We start from the raw sequence: 19,311 nt of genomic DNA, 5'->3' as shown, positions 1-19,311 counted from the left end.
AAAAGCAAAGAAATAATATAGTTCCTGCTCCTCAAGTTGTTGAACAGGTTGTAGTAGTATATGAATGTAATGGAATACTATTCTGCTAGAAAAAATGATGAGCAGGTGGACTTCAGAAAAATCTGGAAAGACTTGTATGAACTGATGCTGAATGAAGTGAGCAGAACTAGGAGAACACTGTACAAAGTAACAGCCACGCTGCGCGATGACTAACGTTGACAGACTTAGCCCCTCTCAGCAATGCAAGGATCTAAGCCATCTCCAAAGGTTTCATGATGGAAAATGTTATCCACATCCAAAGAAAGAACTATGGAGTCTGAATGCAGATCAAAGCATACTACTTGCTATTTTTTTCTTCTGTTTTGTTTTCTCTTTCTGGTGGTTCCTCCTGGTTCTAATACTTCTTTACAACATCACTAATGTGAAAATATGTTTAATAGGAATGTATATGGATAGCCTATATCAGATTGCATGCCTTCTTGGGGAGGCAGGCAGAGAGGGAGGGGGAGAAAATTTAAAACTCAAAAGCTTATGGAAGTAAATGTTGATAAATGAAAATAAATTAATAAAAAAAAATTTTTTTAAGAAGCTTGCAACTTAAGTATATTTGACCTAAATGAAGACATAATACAGCATATATTAAATCTAATATGCTATAACATTTAATTCCACAGGTACTGATACTCTGCTTCTACCACTACAGAGTAGTTATAGTAGTATCCATAGGTCTAGACGTCTTACAATCCAAAAAGATCCCACAAGACTTTTCACAAAAGCAGAGATATTTTATCAACATCCTTAGCCTAACTATACTTTAGGTAATAAATGTATACATCTATGTGTATATACATATATGTATATTGTGTATGTCGGTGTGTATGTGTACATATGTGTATGTACATGGTTTCAAAAGGAAAAGTGTCTTTGTTGCTTAATGCCACAAACACAAAAAGAGTGCTGCCATTTTAAAAAGTGTTGGAACAAAAATATTTCCACATTTAAATGATATTGTTAACATTTGTGGATGAAGGTAGGATAAAAACTTAGAAAAAATAATCAATACCAAATAGAACATAATTTTTTACATTTTAATTAATTTCCTGAAAACTTACCAAAAGAGATATTATAGAATGTGACAAAATTCTACAAGATTATAAACCAAAAGTGAACATAAGAGAACCTAACAATTTATACATTTCCAGAGTAACATAAATACATCCCACAAAATACCCATGGGGAAAAGGAAACTGGAAAAACTTTCACCAAAAGGAGTCTCTTCTTCTTCCTTTCCCTCCCCAAGAGGGTAAAAAAAGATGGTCCTTATTCATATAGTCCATTACCTGACATTTTGAGTAGGGTTCCACCTCTCAGAAGGCAGTTCTCCACTCTGTGGGTCATCTACAGGAGGATGAAGAATAGAAATGCACACATCTCCATTCTACAAGACAAAAACCAAGACATTAAATATATACCAATAAAGAAGAACTTTGAAGGCATATTATTTAAACACACACACCAGTTCTCACAATCAGCTATTTTTTCTTCCTACAAACTTTGTTCCCCTCCTTGTTAGTAGGCAAACATACTTCCTGCTTTTATTCCACTTGCAGATTTGAAGTCAAAATAGTCATGGCAATTTCCCCCAAATATTCATGTACAAATATTCATTTTGTCCAAATTCTGTTCATTCAATTGCTTTCTAAAAGCAAACCCCCCCCCCAAAAAAAACAACCTATCACACATTGAGTACCATTTTTCTCAAAAGCATTTGAAATTCAAGAGACACACATACCATGGAATCAAGGAGTTGCAAAAAATCTTGAGAACTCATCTAGTCTACATTCAGGCACTACTACACTACCTTCAAGTACTACTATACCTACATGGTAATAAGTAAGAAAAATAATAATGGTAATCTGTCCTAAGATTTAAAATCTGCTGATGAGATTTTTATAGGCTTGCCTTGAGTATTTTGACTTAGTGTTTAGTAACTCATTATTAAGAAGTTTTTATAACTAACATAAATCTTTCTCCCCTGTTAAGTAAAAATAAGCCTCTCACCCTATTCATAATAAAAGTGCTACAGTGACTCAAAAGTAAAACACTTAAAAGCTTTCCAAAACAGATGGAATTTAACTACCACCACTGAAGAACTAGCTAAGGAACAGAAATGTAAAAGTGACAGACCCCAGAATTCTTGGACTAGTCCACAACAGCTTTAGTTATCCCATACCCAGACTTTTTTAAAGAATGCTTTGAGGAGAGGCATCTCTCCCATGCTCCCCAGTCATCTACCTCTACAATCATCTGTGTTTCCATACCCCAGATATTCACACACATTCATATTTTTTTCTGGCTGCTTTCTCTCAACACACTGCATAAAAATTCTCAGTAAAAGAATTACAGAAATGTAAGATTACACTGTGCCCAAAGTAAGCTCTGTGCAATAATTATTTGTCCCAAGAAACTAACCACTAATATACAGCTGCCTAGCCTATGAAATGTCCAAGAACACTATACTGTTCTTTCTAACAAGATCCAATTTAATGCTTACAGTTAATTCTTTCTTTCCTCATCTACAAATTGTATTACTTTATTTCTGTGTTCCTTTCTAGATTAAGATCTATAAGATATGCAGTTTACAAATGTGTGTATAAACACTCATATGTACTCATGCAAAACATGTATAATGAAAATATACATTGTTCATGGGTTTGATTTTTAAATAAAATCCTTCTCCCCCCTCACCACACACAAAGCCTTCAACAAATTTAATGTGCAAATTACCACGAATGAATGAACGTAATTATATAAAACCACAAAGCTCTTAAGTCCCAAGTAATATTCAAATTACATCCTGGATTTAAAAAGAAAAAATGAAGTCAGGAGAAAAGACTGATCACTACATTTTTCTGCTATTTCCAACAAAACATTTACCAAACAGGAATGCAAGAGGTGAAGAGGAAGAGGGAAGGCATCCAGGGGCTAGGGCATGGAGGTCTTTGGGGAAGTGTGGGATGTGACAAGTTTGGGAATTAAGGTGCAAAAGCAGGCACAGGTGGCACAAAATCCAGGTAGAATGAAAAAATTATTGGATTTGAAGTAAAAACTTAGCCACTTACAAGAAGTGTGGCCACGAGCAAATCCTTTATCTCCCCAGGCCTCAGTTTCATTCTTTGTACTTCTATTCTCATCACTTAGCACAGTCCCTAGCAGAGTACAGACAATTAATAAATGCTGGTTGGTTGATTTGGAGATATATGGACACATGGAAAAAGGAAAAACAAAATTCAAACAATTGTGATAAGATATTTAGTAGGCTACTGAAATAGTCCAGGCAAAAGTATTGAGAACCTAATTTAGGATGCTGGCTTGGTGAGTAGGCAAAAAGAGGTAAGTAGATGTGAGAGTTATTATGAACTAGAAGTGACAATTGACTGGCTATATGGGGGCAGGAGAAAATGAGCAGTCAAGGATGTTAAGTTGGGATTACTGTAGGAAGGTGATGCCCTCAAGAAAAATAAGAAAGTTTCAAAGAAGGGTGGGACGGTGGATAACGGGGAAGGTAATGAATTTTGTTTTGGATTATCAGTTTGAAAAGTCTACAAACAGTGGTGTCAAACTCAAATAGAAAGGAGGAGAAGGAGTCACTAATCCTTAAATACAGATCCCTGCAGCTACATGTTGACATAATTTGAAAAGGTAATGTTATCTATGTTTATGTGTATTTTTATTTATTTTGTTAAATATTACCAAATTACATTTTAATCTGGTTTGGGTTACAATTGGGAGTACTGCATACATGCAGCTTGTTTGACACCTCTGGCTTACATGATAATTAAGTTCAGAATGCACCACAGGCTGTTGACAATGTTGGACTAGAGTTCAGGCAAGAGATGAGAGCTAGATATATAGATCCAGGAGTCACACGGACAGTAATGATAATTAAACCTATGGAAACTGATCAAAGTTGCTAGGTCAAAGAGCGTATGGAGAGAAGACAGCTCTGAAAAGAGCCTTGGAGTAGACTCACAGTTGGCTGGGGGCATGGGGGAAGAAGAGGGGAGAAGCAAGATAAGAGGCAGCATGATAAATGATCTCACAAAGTGGACTGAGAAGGAGTAGTCAAAAAGATTATAGGAGAAACAACAGAGAAAAGTGCCAGGACAAACCAGAGAGAAGAGACACAAAGAAAACAAATATCCTATATTCTCCTAGTCAGTGGCTTTTGTGAGAAAGGATTTTTGTTATTTCAGTCCAGTTCCTAGCTAAAAATATTGAGAGGCTAATTAAATATTGTGTAGTGGTAAACTTCAAGGGGAACCTGAGTTTTATCTAGTTTAAGAACCAGAAGCTGTCACTCCTCTTTAAGCATTATTTCTTGTCCATATGACAGTGAATTATTTCAAAAGGACTGACACACATTATAAAAGAGTATTTTTTAAATAGTATTTAAAATCAGCATCCAAGTCATTGCTTGCTTTCATTTTCCTTGTTACCTTTTTATTTGAGAAATACATACATGCTAGAGGAAAAAAATAGTGACATATCTAGATAAACATTGGTTATTCCTTTCAGTCAAAGGTTCTTAACCTGAGGTCTATGATCCCATGGGGTTTTTTAAAATATTTTGATAACTAGATTTCAATAACTGGCATCCTTGATAATTTTGGGTATTTTATCTTAAAGCATTTAAAAACATTATTGTTAAGAAGGGGTCTTTATTGGCTTCACCAGACTGACAATAAAGTCCATGACACAAAAAAATTCTGAACCTCTGATTTAAGTCAATCAATAGAAGCATTTTTTAAGTACCTACTACTATTTGCCAGGCATTGTGCTAAGTCCTGGGAATACAAAGAAAAGAAAAAGATAGCCCTTGCTCTAGAGAAGCCACAATCGAATGTAAAGTTTACACTATGTATAAACAAGCTTTTTATAGGATAAATAGGAAATAATTAAAAGGAAGGAAGGCACTAGAATTAAGAGAGACTGAGAAAGGCTTCCTGTAGAAGATGTGATTTTAGTTGGGAATTAAAGGAAGTCACAAAAGCCAGCAGTTGGAAATGAGGAAAGAAAACATTCCAGGCATGGGAGAGAGCCAGAAAAAATGCCCAAGGCCAAAGATGGAGTGTCTCGTTGATGAAATAGCAAGGAGGACAGGGTCAAGAGCACAAAGAAAGAATGGGAAAGGTGGAAGAGGGCTAGGTTAGGAAGGACAATGAATACCAAATGGAGAATTCTGCATTTGATCCTGAAGATGATAGGGAGCCATTAGAGTTTATTGGGAGGGTGAAGGGGGAGAGAAGAGAGGGAAGAAGAAACACGGTCAGACCTGCACTTTAAAAAAATCACTCTGATGGTACAATGGAGGATGGATTAGACTGGAGAAAGGAGAAACTTGAGGCAAGAAAACCTACCAACAGGCTGTTGTAATAATCCAGAGATTATGAGGTGATGACAGCCTGCACTAGAGTGGTGGCAGTGTTAGAAGAGAGAAGGTAGCATATCAAGAGATGTTGCAAAGATGAAATCAACAGTCCTCGGCAACAGATTGGTATGAAGAGTAAGTGATAGTGAGGATTAGAAGATGACACCTAGGTTGAGAGTCTGGAAGTCTGGGAGGATGATTTGCCCTCTACTGTAAAGATGAGTTCAGATTTGGACATGTTGAGTTTAAGATATCTACTGGACTTAATGGCATGTAAAACATTGTTTCAAAAAGAAAGGAAGGAAGGCAGAAAAAGGAAGGAAGGAAAAAAAAGAAAGAAAGAAAGTTTAAAAACTTGAAGTGTAACAGCTCTTACGTACATAGTTTCAGATGGCTATCATCATAGACGACCCACCAAATTAAACAGAAGGTGCTATCTTACAAGTTTTTGTTAGATTTTAAAGCAGCTGCCAGGCCAGTTCTTTTTCGTTTGAAATGACAATGATCAATAAAAGAAAAATCTGCATTACAACCAATTAATTTTGGCATGGGAGAGATATATTTTAAAATGTATTCCTTACCATGGTTTTTATGACTTAAAAGATATTTGAACTGAATTCTTGGATAAAACTGTCACATTTGTAATTCCATCAATGCAGTGTCTTACAGATGTGAAATGCAATTTTTTTTTTATAATTTTCTTGGTGTACAGGAAGTATACAGAGTGAATATGGCAAAGTGCCGTTGACCTTTACCAGGTAGGACAGTTCTACATCAGTGCTGGTGACATGGGGAGGGAAATTGTGTATCGTAGTTATTACTCTGGTAACACTCTTAGAATGCAGTTCTCAGAAGAAGCATGACTTCATGATACAATGCTGTTTGCAAGACATCGTGCATTAATTTTAAATGGGAAAAATGGGTGATTGACAAAGACTGTTTCCTAATACACTACATCTATTCATGTTCTAGTGCCTTAATTTTTTAATTTACTTCTATATTTTTGTTATATGACATACATGTGAGTGTTTATTTTTAATTTAGATAGCTATGCATACAAAATGTATGCAGTCAAACCAATCAGATCAAACTGTTCTACCCAGAATTCGGTACTGGTTTTTTTCTCTGATCCTAGACAAGGAAAATAAATATAATTAAATTTTTTTTAAAAATATATCTACCGGACATCCAGTATGAGATGTCTGAAAAGTGTTTGGAGATGCAAGATTGAAGATCAGAAAAGAGGGTTAGGCAGGAGAGGTAGATATGAGAATAGTCAGCATAGAGATGGTAATTAAATCCACAGATGAAATCACCAAGTGAATAGTATTAAGGGAGAAAAGAAGAGGGTCCAGGACAGAATTCTGTGGGCGAGACCTACAGTTTGAGGGGGGCGATCTGCATGAGGATCCAACAAAGGAGATTGAGGAGGAATGGTCTAAAAGGTAGGAAGAAAAAAAAAGAGAGAGAAAAAGAGAAGGAAAAGAAGGAAAAAAAGGGAAAAAAATTTTTTAAATTTTTAAAAATTAAAAAAAATTTAAAAAAAAGATAGGAAGAAAACAATGAGAGAGTTGTATCCTGAAAACCTAAAGAGAAAAGAGTTTTAAGGAGAAGATGATGATCAATAGTGTCAAATGCTGCACAGAAGTCTAGGACAATGAGGACTGAACAAAGGTTACTGGATTTGCCAATTAAGAGATCATTAGTGACTTTGGAAAAAGCAATTTTGGTAGACTGATGAAGCTGGAAGCCAGATCTAAGGAACCAAAAAGAGAGTGAGAGGAAACAAAGTAGCAGCAACTATTGCAAAAAGTCTTTTCAAAAGAAGTTAATAGGGGCAACTAGGTGGCACAATGTATACAGCACCGGCCCTGAAGTCAGGAGGACCTGAGTGCAAATGCGACTTCAGATAGTCTTCTGTGTAGAAAACCTTTAAGGACCCTTTTGATTATAGTTAATTTTTAATGGCCTCTTACCTATGATTATCTCTAAAATTTATTTGTTATACAATTATGAAATAAGCAAATACAACCAATTAAACTTACTTTGCAACTATTTACATTTAAATAAATAAATCCCACACATAAAATGTTAAAACTTCAGTTACTCCCCCTGTGCACCCATTCTTTCGTGATTCATTTCCTTTTACTTTTCCCTTTACAACTTCCTAACCGGGGAACTATAAACTTATTTTTAAAAATTCTCAGAATTGTACTTTAATGTAATTGGTTTCCTTTGTAATCCTATACATTTTCTTTATGCATTTAAAAACATATTCTGAGAAAGGTCCATTGGATTCACCAATCTTCCAGAATGCCCTTGACACCAGAGAAATCAAGAACCTCTGTCTAACAGGGTCAGTATGTGTACATTCTGTTCTGCTTTTTTCATTTTGCATTATTTCATAAATGTTTGATTATCAATACTTACAGCACTATACTCTTTTGCATTAATATACCACAATTTATTTCATTACTCCCTCAAATTGTTTGAATATTTAGGTGCTTCCAGGGCTTTGGTTTTGCTAATTTCAATATACCGTGATAAAAATCTTCAATCGGATGACTATCTTTTATGTAATAGCTATCAAATTTTTATTCTATTCTGAATTACATGTAAAAATAATTAACATTCATTTCTGAAATTTCTGAGTTCCAAATTTTCTTCTTTTCTCCCTCCCTCCCCCTCCCCACTCAATGAGACAGCAAGCAATTTGTTACTGATTATATGTGCACAGTCATGGAAAATATATTTCCATGTCAGTCACGTTGTAAAGAAAACAGACCCCCCCCAAAAAAAAAAAGGAAAGAAAAAGAAAGTTTAAAAAGTATGCTTTGGGGAGCAGAGCCAAGATGGCGGAGTAAAAGTAGTGACTTCCTTGAGCTCTCCCCTAAACCCTTCCAAATACCTGTAAAAAATGGCTCTAAACAAATTCTAAAGCAGCAGAACCCACAAAAAGACAGAGTGAAACAAATTTCCAGCCCAAGACAACCTGGATGGTTGATCAGAAAGGTATATCGTACCGGGCGGGGGGAGAAGCACAGTGCAGCGTGGGAGCTCAGGCAAGCCAGGCCTCAGAGGCCTGAATCACAGGCAGCTGTGGCAGTTTCCAAACTGCTCAACCCATATACACCAAAGACAACTTAGAAGGTCAGTAGGAAAAGCCTGTGTCTGCGGTGAGAGAGAAGCACAGGGTCCCAGTACCATTCCCCAGGCCCAGGCCAAGGGCAGCGGATGCCTCCTGAGCTTCTGGCCCACAGACTGAGGGGGAATCAAGTGGCTGATAAGAGGCGGATTGCAGTGATCACTCTGCTGGTGCAGGATTCTCTTGCTTTGCCCGTGCTTACAACTGGGTCACAGTTCTGGGTGGTGCTTCTGGGGCGAAGAGGAGTGCTGGTATGGTGGAGCTTAGCTGCGGTGGAGAGAGAAGTATCCTCACAGTTCCAAGACAGAAAAGAGTGCTTGTGGTCACTCACGGACCAAAGCACAGGCCAGGAAAGGATCTTAATCATACCCCCTTGGAAGAACTAAAAATTTTCAGGTCCCTAGAAGTATCCCTGAAAACAGCTGCACAAAACTCCTGAAGCTTGAGCAGTACATTCTCCACACTGGAAGCTATAACTCAAGTAATTAGCTGGGATCATGAGCAAGCAGCGTAAAAACAGTCAGACCATAGAATCTTTCTTTGGTAACAAAGACGATCAAAACATACAACCAGAAGGAGACTACATAGTCAAAGCTTCTATATCCAAAGCCTCCAAGAAATATATGAATTAGGGGGCAGCTAGGTGGCATAGTGGATAGAGCACCGGCCCTGGATTCAGGAGGACCTGAGTTCAAATCCAGCCTCAGACACATAACACTTACTAGCTTTGTGACCCTGGGCAAGTCACTTAACCCCATTGCCTAGCCAAAAAAAAAATATGAATTGGTATCAGGCCATGGAAGAGCTAAAAAGGGATTTTGAGAAGCAAGTAAGAGAAGTAGAGGAAAAACTGGGAAGAGAAATGAAAGTGATGCAAGAAAATCATGAAAAACAAGTCAACAACTTGCTAAAGGAGACCCAAAAAATTACTGAAGAAAATAACACCTTTAAAAATAGCCTAACCCAAATGGCAAAAGAGGTCCAAAAAGCCAATGAGGAGAAGAATGCCCTAAAAAGAAAAATTGGCCAAATGGAAAGGGAAGTCCAAAAGCTTACTGAAGAAAATACTTCCTTAAAAATAGAGCAATTGGAAGATAGTGACTTTATGAGAAATCAAGACACAGTAGAACAAATCCAAAAGAATTAAAAATTAGAAAACAATGTGAAATATCTCATTGGAAAAACAACTGACCTGGAAAATAGAGCCAGGAGAGACAATTTAAAAATGATTGGACTATCTGAAAGCCATGATCAAAAAAAGAGCCCAGACATCATCTTTCAAGAACTTATTAAGGAAAACTGCCCTGATATTTTAGAACCAGAGGGCAAAATAGAAATTGAAAGAATCCATCCCCCCCTGAAAGAGATCCCCAAAGGAAAACTCCTAGGAATACTGTACCCAAATTCCAGAGTTTACAGGTCAAGGAGAAAATATTGCAAGCAGCCAGAAAGAAACAATTCAAGTACTGTGGAAACACAATCAGAATAACACAAGATCTAGCAGCTTCTGCATTAAGGGACCGCAGGGCATGGAATATAATATTCCAGAGGGAAAAGGAGATAGGATTACAATCAAGAATCACCTACCCAGCAAAACTGAGTATAATCTTTCAGGGGAAAAAATGGTCATCCAGTGAAACAGAGGACTTTCAAGCATTCTTGATGAAAAGACCAGAGCTGAATAGAAAATCTGACTTTCAAATACAAGACTCAAGTGAAACATGAAGAGGTAAACAGGAAAGAGAAATCATAAGAGACTTATTAAGGTTGAACTGTTTACATTCCTGCATGGAAAGATGATATTTATAACTCATGAGACCTTTGTCAGTATTAGGGTAGTGGGAGGGGAAAAATTATATGTATGTATGTATGTATAGATAGATAGATAGATAGATAGACAGACAGACAGACAGATAGAGGGCACAGGGTAAGTTGAAGATGAAGGGGTGATATCTGGAGAATAAAATTAAGGGGTGAGAGAGGATAATACTACGAGAAGGAGAAAGGGTGAGGTAGAATGGGGTACATTATCTTGCACAAAACAGACAAGAAAAGGTTCTTACAGTGGAGGGGAAACAGGGAAAGGTGAGAGGAAATGAGAGAATCTTATTCTCATAGGATTTGGCTTAAGGAGGGAATAGCATACATACTCAGTTGGGTATGGAAATCTGTCTTACCCTACAGGAAAATAGGGGAGGAAGGGGACAAGAGAGCAGGGGGATGATAGAGAGGAGGGCAGACTGGGAAAGGGGTAATCAGAAGGAAGTACTTCTGAGGAGGGACAGGGTCAAAAAAAAGAACAGAATAAATTGGGGGGGAGGGCAGGACAGGATTAAGGGAAACAGAGTTAGTTTATCACAACATGTCTACAATGGAAGTGTTTTGCATAACTGCACATGTACGGCCTGTATTGAGTTGCTTGCCTTTTCAATTAGGGTGGGTGGGGTGGGAGGAAGGGAGAAAATTTGAAACCCAAAGTTTTAAAAACACATGTTTAAAAAGAAATGTTTCTACATGCAACTGGGAAATAAGAAATACAGGAAATGAGGTACATAAATCTATCCTGCCCTACAGGAAAACTGAAGGAGAAGGTGATAAGAGAAGGGGGGGGAGAGATAGAAGGGAGGGCAGATTAGGGGTATTCAGAATGCATGCCATCTTGGGGTGAGGGGAGGGACAAGACGGGAGAAAATTTGGAACTCAAAATCTTGTGGAAGTGAATACTGAAAACTAAAAATAAATAAATTTTTTTTTTTAAAAAAGCATACTTTGATCTGCATTCAGACTCCAGTTCCTGCTCTGGAGATAGACAGCATTTTTTATTTTAAGTCCTTCAGAACTGTCTTAGGTTACTGTATTGCTGAGAATAGCTGAGTCATTCATAGTTGATCATCATACAGCCTTGTTATTACTGCATACACTGTTCTCCTGGTTCTGCTCATTTTACCTTGCATCAGTTCATGTAAGTCTTCCTAGATTTTCTGAAACACTCCTGCTCATCATTTCTTATAACACAATAGTTGGTTGTCTGTGGTCATTTGCTCTCGAAGAGGACAAAAATGACATCACTATGTTGGGGTCAAGGTACAGTGTGTCCAACTGCGGCTGATCATACCAATAAGAGCTCAGAAGGCTTTACAGGTTGGACACAAATAATCCATAGGAACATTTGGAGTGGAGATGGCTCTAAATTCGTGCATCTCACATTTCCTTTCCACTACTGCCATTCTGCTTTGCTCAGAAAGCACAGTGCCACCTTTGATGCAGGCAAGCCATACTAGGTGGTCCTCTGTCAGCGTCCTCCATGTCTCAAAGTCCTTCAGAGAGACCTTGAGAGTGTTCTTGTATTGCTTCTTCTGATTATGTGAGCACTTCCCTTGTGTGAGTTCTTTATAAAATAGTCTTTTAGGCAAAAACATTCAAAAAATGTGGCTAGCCCACTGGAGTTGCACTCTCTGCAGAAAAGTCTGAATGTCTGGCAGTTCAAAGGACCTCAAAGTCTGGTGCCTTATCTTGCCAGGTGATGTTCAGAATCTTCCTAAGACAATTCAAATGGAAGCAATTCAGTTTCCTGGCACAGTGCAGATAGGCTGTCCAAGTTTCACAGGCATACAACAATGAGCTCTGTAGACCTTCAGTTTAGTAGGCTGCCTAATAGCTTTTCTCTCCCACATTTTCCTTTAAAGCCTCCCAAACACTGAGTTAGCTCTGGCAATGCATGTGTAAACCTCATCATCTATTTGTACATCCCTAGAAATTATACTTCCAAGATAAGTGAATTTATGCACTGCATGCAAAATTTCTCTATTTGCTGTAACCGATAATTCCATGTATGGATGTTGTGGTGCTGGCTGGTGGAGAAACTCTGTTTTCTTGGTGTTAAATTGGTAGGCCAAAATCAGCGCAAGCAGCAGAGAATCGATCCATACTTTTTTGCGTCTCAGTCTCTGAGGGTACACTGAGAGCACAATCATCTGTGAACAAAAATCACACACCAACTCTCCCTTTACTTTATCTTGGTGTGTAGCCTTTTCAAGTTAAATACTTACTGTCAGTGAGGTAGCTGACCTGGATGCCATTTTCATTCTTATTAAAAGGGTCTGACATCATCACTGAAAACATCATATTAATAAGCATGGGAGCAAGTACACAGATAGCCCTGCTTCACTTCACCAGTGACTGAGAAAGTGTGAGAACATTGTCCATTACCCAGAACCCATGCAAGTACGTCATCATGAAACTGATGTAGAATAATGATGAAATTCTCCAGGCAACGAAATTTTACAATGATTTTCCACAGCCCTCACAACTAACAGTATCAAAGGCCTTGGTCAAATTGACAAATGTTGTATAGAGACCTTTGTTCTGCTCCTGGTATTTCTCCTGGAGTTGTTGGGCAGCAAACAAAATACAGGCAGATCATTCCTTGACCCTTTTTGAAGCTGCACTGGCTCTCAGCTAGAGGACCATCTTCCAGGTGAAGATCATACTACAGATGACTCTGGCATTAAAATTCCACTGAGCCAAAAATCCTGCACTTCTCTAAGCTGTACCTGTACTTTATTTTTTTTTATTTATTTTTAGTTTTCAACATTCACTTCCACAAGACTTTGAGTTTCAAATTTTCTCCTCATCTCTCTCCTCCCCCCACCCCATGACAGCATGCATTCCGATTACCCCTTCCCCTAATCTGCCATCCCTATTACCTTCCCACCTCCTCTTATCCCCTTCTATGTAAGATAAGACAGATTTCTAAAATCCACTGCCTGTGTATCTTATTTCCTAGTTGCATGTAAAAACAATTTTTAACATGTTTCTTCTTTAAACATTCATTTTTAAAACACTGAGTTCCAAATTCTCTCTTCCTCCCTCCCCATCCACCCTCACTTGAGAAGGCAAGCAATCCAATGTAGCTTATACCTGTGCAGTCATGTAAAACACTTCCATAATAGTCATGTTTTGAAAGACTAAGTATATTTCCCCTCCATCCTATCCCACCCCACTTATTCTATTCTCTCCTTTAACCCTGTCCCTCCTCAAAAGTGTTTGCTTCTGATTACCCCCTCCCTTAATCTGCCCTCCCTTCTATCACACACCCCTCTTATCCCCTTTCCCCCTACTTTCCTGTAGGGTAGGAGAGATTTCCATACCCAACTGAGTGTGTATGTTATTCCCTCCTTAAGCCAAATTCAATGAGTAAGGTTCACTCACTCCCTCTCACCCCCCCCCTTTCCATTGTAAAAGCTTTTTCTTCCCTCTTTTACTTGAGATAATTTACCGCATTCTACCTTTCTCCTTCCCCCAGTACTTGCCTCTCACCCCTTAATTTTATTTTTAAATATCATCCCTTCATATTCGATTCACCCTGTGCCCTCTAATATGTGTGTGTGTTGTACACACACACACACATATACACATATATACACACATACATATTTCTTCCAACTACCCTAATAATGAAAAAGGTCTCACGAGTTACAAATATCATCTTCCCATGTGAGAATGTAAACAGTTCAATTTTAATAAGTCCTTTATAATTTCTCTTTCCTGTTCACATTCTCATGCTTCTCTTGAGTCTTGTATTTGAAAGTCACTTTTTCTATTTAGCTCTGGCTTCTCAAGAATGCATTAAATTCCTCTATGTCATTGAATGTCCATTTTTCCCTCTCATTGTTATTACATTAAGCTTTGCTATGAAGGTGATTCTTGGTTTTAATCCTAGCTCCTTTGCCCTCCAGAATATCAAATGCCCTATGGTCCCTTAAATCTTGTGTTATCCTGATTGTGTTTCCACAATACTTGAATTGTTTCTTTCTGGCTGCTTGCAACATTTTCTCCTTGACCTGGGAACTCTGGAATTTGGCTGTAACATTTCTTGGGAGTTTTTCTTCTGGCATCTCTTTCAGGAGGTGATTGGTGGATTCGATTTTTATTTTACCCTCTGGTTTTAGAATATCAGGGCAGTTTTCCTTGATAATTTCTTGAAAGATGATCTTTTTTTGATCATGGTTTTCAAGTAGTCCAATAATTTTTAAATTATCTCTCCTGGATCTATTTTCCAGGTCAGTTGTTTTTCCAGTGAGATATTTCACACTGTCTTCTATTTTTTCTCCTTTTGGTTTTGTTTTATAATTTCTTGATTTCACATAGAGTCATCTGCTTTAATTTGCTCTATTGTAATTTTTAAGGAATTATTTTCTTCAGTGAGATTTTGAACCTCCTTTTCCATTGGACCAATTCTACTTTTAAAGGCATTATTCTCCTCATTGGCTTTTTGGACCTCTTTTGCCATCTGGGTTGGTCTATTTTTTAAGGCATTATTTTTTTCAGTATTTTTTTGGGTCTCCTTTAGCAGGCTGTTGACTGGTTTTTCATGATTTTCTTGTATCACTCTCATTTCTCTTCCCAATTTTTCCTTTACTTCTCTTATTGATTTTCAAAATCCTTTATGAGTTCTTCCATAGCCTGAGACCAATTTATATTTTCCTTGAAAGCTTTGGATGTAGGAGCTATGAGTTTGTTTTCTTCTGAGCATATGTTTTAATCTTCTTTGTCACCAAAGTAAGTTTCTATAGTCTGAGTTTTTTTCCATTGTTTGCTCATTTTCCCAGCCAATTACTTGACTATTAAACTCTTTGTTAAGGTAGGGGTCTGCTTCCAGTGTGGAAGATGTACTGTCCGAAGCTTCAGGGGTTCTGTGCAGCTGTTTTTAGAGATACTTCTAGGGACCTGTAAGTTTTCAGTTCATCCAAGATGGTATGATCTAAGGAGAGGTGTTTATTCCTTTATTGGCTTGTACTCTGGTCTATGAGTGAATACAAGCACTCATTTCTGCCCTGGAACTGTGAGGAGGGTTCTCTCTCTACTGCTGCCACAAGTTCTGCTATGCCAGTGCTCCTCCTCACCCCAGGATTGCCACTCAGGACTGCTACCCATACCCAAGTATGGGCAAAGCAACAGAATCCTGCCTCTGTGCCAGCAAAGAGATCCTTGTAATCTCCTTCTGATCAGTTGTAAGATCCTCTTTCTATCTGTGGGCTGAGAGCTCCGGAAGCACTGCTGCCACTGCCTCTGCCACCACCCAGGGGGTTGTGCTGGGGTTGGACTGTGTTCCTTTGTCACCGAGGTCCAACCGACCTTTCCTACTGACCTTATAAGTTGTCTACGGCATTTGTGGGTTGAGAAGTCTTGAAATTGCCACAGCTGCCAGTGATTCAGTCCCCTGAGGCCTGCTCCAGGTTTGCTGGGGTCCTGTCTGTGTTGGCCCAGTTTGCACTGGACTAGGCTTCTCCTCTCAGCCTGTTGCAACTGATCTTTCCTGTTGACCTTCCACGTTGTCTTGGGCTGGAAATTTATTTCACTCTGTCCTTTTGTGAGTTCTGCTGCTCTGGAATTTGTTTAGAGTCATTTTTACAGATATCTGGAGGGGTTTGGAGGAGAGCTCAAGCAAATCCCTGCTTTTATTTCATCATCTTGGCTCCACCCCTTCTGCATATTATTTTTGATGGCGTTAAACACTGCCTTCTTAGAGATGGATGAACTGTCTTGCTGGTAAACCCTGTGGAGTTCTCATTCCTTATTTAGCAGCTCTGAATTTCCCCATCATTTTTGTCAAACCAATCTTGATGTTTGTGAGTGTTGTGGCCCAGATGAGTAAATGCAATGCAGTATACTAAATCTCTGAAAGCTACCACTCCCTTTTCTACTCCACTGTTGCCAACCACGTGTTGGCTTAGCTTTCCCTCCAAATTAGCAACTAGGTGTTTCCACTCTGCTCTAACTGTTTACATTTAAGTTTCCCAGTACTCATCTTGCCTTGGGGCCACTGCTTTGGTTGAATTGTGAATATTTAGCTCGAAGAAGATAAATCTACCATCAGTAAAGCACTCTGTAACACACACAGCCTTCAACACTCTCACATCTTGTCTGTGTCTTCTCTTTACAATGACATACTCTATTAAATGTCAATGTTTGCCGTGAGGGTACATCAACAAAGTTTTATTGCATTTAGGTAAATGTAAGAGAGTATTGGTGATGAGGTCACGAGAGGCACAAGTCTTCAGTAGTAAGTAACCATTGCTGTTGCTGTTTCTGACTCCATTCCTTCCAAGGATTCCCTGTCAAGTCTGGTAATCCTTCCTTACTCTTGCATTAAAGTCACCCAGAATTATAAGCTTGTCCTCTTTCACCACACTGATAATGAGGGCATCTGGGTCTTCATAAAATTCTTCTTTGACCTCATCAAAGTTCGTCATGGTGGGAGAATATACACTGATGATGGCTGTATGGTGCTTTCCTGCAAATACCAATCATATTGTCATGAGCCTGTCATTCACTGCTTTTGGGAGGCATACAAGCTTGTTGACTAGATTAGTTTTGATTGCAAAACTTACACCAGCTTCACAACATTTCTCTTCACTATGGCCACTACACAAAAACATGTATCCAACTCCAGTAAGCTGCCCTTCATTTGCCATCCTTGTTTCACTCAGGACAACTATTTGGATGCAATACCTGCTGAGTTCTATCACAAAGCTATTTATGCTTCAGGTCTGTCTACAGGATCTTCTGTTGTCCAAAAGCATGCACATATTCCATGTACCAACGAAGAGCAGAACCATCTTGGCAAATTTTTTGCACCTTTTTTTTGTATTTTGACCACAGGGTAGGACCCCATCTGCTACAGAAAACAGGCCAGGATTGGGTATAACAGAGAACTTTTAGGTCACTTTTTCTAGCTGCTTCCTCATGCCAGGAGATGATCGGTATGGTCCTTAAATATGGCTGCTTAGACACCTAGGGGGCTACCAAATCCCACTGCTGCTTCAGTCCAGTGAGAAGACAACTCTATGGCCTGGTGCCTAGCCATAAGGTCATCTTCTCACTGGACTGTGACTACAGCTCCCAGTGTAACCTCACCTGCTGCTTTGCCTCTTACCTGTCACCACAGGACATTGAGGCAGGTAAAAATGGTAAAATGTTACGAGTGATGTCTTTTGACTCCTGCATAAACTGGATTTACGTGAGGCAGAGTTGCTCGAAGTCATGGGTCTCACTCTCTCTTCCAGAGTCAGAAGAGTCCAGTGGCAAGACAAAGTCAAGATGACTGGCAATGGCTCAGGATGCAAATGTTTGACCTTGGTATCTTCAATGTCTAACTAAGCTTTAAGCGCTCCACAGAGCCTGTTTTACCCACCATCATAGCCATTGGAACAAACTGTTCTCCTTCACCCATTCTGCAGACAAGTCTTTACATGCCTGGCCCCTATCGCCAACAAGTCCGAGACCCCTTGGTTACCCTCAAGCTGGTTTAGCCCATCTGCCAAAACAGTTTACTGTGGTGTGGCCATTGCACACACTATAGCTTCTTGGAGTCAAAGGTAAGAGTTGGGTAAATCAGGTGGACACCAAAGTTGAAAAGCAGCCCTGAAAAGGGTACATCAGCCTTCCCACCAGAGATACTTAGTCTTCCCTGAATACCCCATACCTAGCATAATAGTAATTCCATCACAATTATATATCACAACTTGTTCAACTATTCCTCAACTGATGGGCACAGCCTTAATTACCAATTCTTTGCCACCACAAAAAGAGCTGCTGTAAGTATTTTTGTATATATGAGTCCTTTTCCTTTTTCTGTGATCCCTTGAAATTCAAACCTAGCAGTAGAATTATTGGGTTAAAGGATATGCACAGTTTTATAGTCCTTTAGGCACAGTTCCAAACTGCTCTCCAGAATGGTTGGATCAGTTCACAACTCCACCAACAATGCAGGGTGTCACGATTTTTCTACATCCCCTCCAACATCTTTCATATTCCTTTGTTGTCATATTAGCCAATCTGATAAGGCTGAGGTGGTAAGTCAGGCTTGTTTTATTTTGCATTTCTCTAAGCACTAGTGATTTAGATCTTTTTTTTATATGACTATAGATCACTCTGATTTCTTCTGAAAACGGCCTGTGTATATTTTTTGATCATTTATCAATTGGGGAATGGCTTATTTTTATAAATTTGACCCAGTTCCCCAAATCTGTTGAAAAATGAGGCCTTTAGAGAAACTTGCTATAAACAATTTTCCCCCAGTTTCCTGATTTCCTTCTAATCTTGGATGCATTGGTATTGCTTGTTCAAAAACTTTTTAAATTTAATGCAATAAAAATTATTCATTTTATATCCTATATTGCTCTCATATCCTCTTGTCTGGTCAAAAATTCTTCCCTTATTGATAGATCTGACAGGTAGGTAAACTATTTCATGCACCACTAATTTGCTTATGGTATCTCCCTTCATGTCTAAATCATGTACCTTTTGGACCTCATCTTAGTATAGTGTGTGAGATACTGGGCTGTATCTAGCTTTGCCAAACTGCATTCCAGTTTGCCCAGCAATTTTTGTCAAATAGTGAGTTCTTGCCCTAGAAGCTTAGGTCTTTGTATTTATCAAACACTAGGATCATTATGGTCATTTACAACTGTGTATTGTATACTTAATCTATTCCACTGATCCACCACTCTATTTCTTAGTCAGTGTCAGATGTTTTAATGATTACTGCTTTGACATCTGGTACTGCTAGGCCACCTTCCTTGGCCTTCTCTTTTTTTAACACTCACAGTATATTTTCCAACAACTATAATTTGTTATTTAATTAATGACATAGAACATAACTGCATAATGTGAAGGGCAGAAACTATTTAGGTAGTGTGATATGAGAGTCATTAAAATGTCATGGAAAGAC

The 19,311-nt window shown here is 38.6% G+C and overlaps 1 protein-coding gene across 1 annotated transcript in view; it reads right to left on the bottom strand.

The window, feature by feature from the left end:
- Positions 1-19,311, bottom strand: part of UBE2R2 (ubiquitin conjugating enzyme E2 R2) — a 126,843-nt gene that overhangs the window by 24,031 nt on the left and 83,501 nt on the right. Inside the window, exon 3 of the mRNA XM_020978895.2 lies at positions 1,341-1,438. Within this exon, the coding sequence (XP_020834554.1) occupies positions 1,341-1,438 (98 nt within the window). The remainder of the gene's footprint in view (positions 1-1,340; positions 1,439-19,311) is intronic.

The sequence above is a fragment of the Phascolarctos cinereus genome, unplaced genomic scaffold, assembly GCF_003287225.1.
Source record: "Phascolarctos cinereus isolate Bilbo 61053 unplaced genomic scaffold, phaCin_HiC Scaffold_4;HRSCAF=312, whole genome shotgun sequence".
NCBI classification, from domain to species: Eukaryota; Metazoa; Chordata; class Mammalia; order Diprotodontia; family Phascolarctidae; genus Phascolarctos; species Phascolarctos cinereus.
Note: the sequence above shows the minus strand (reverse complement) of the source record. Positions and strands in the feature narration are given on the sequence as shown.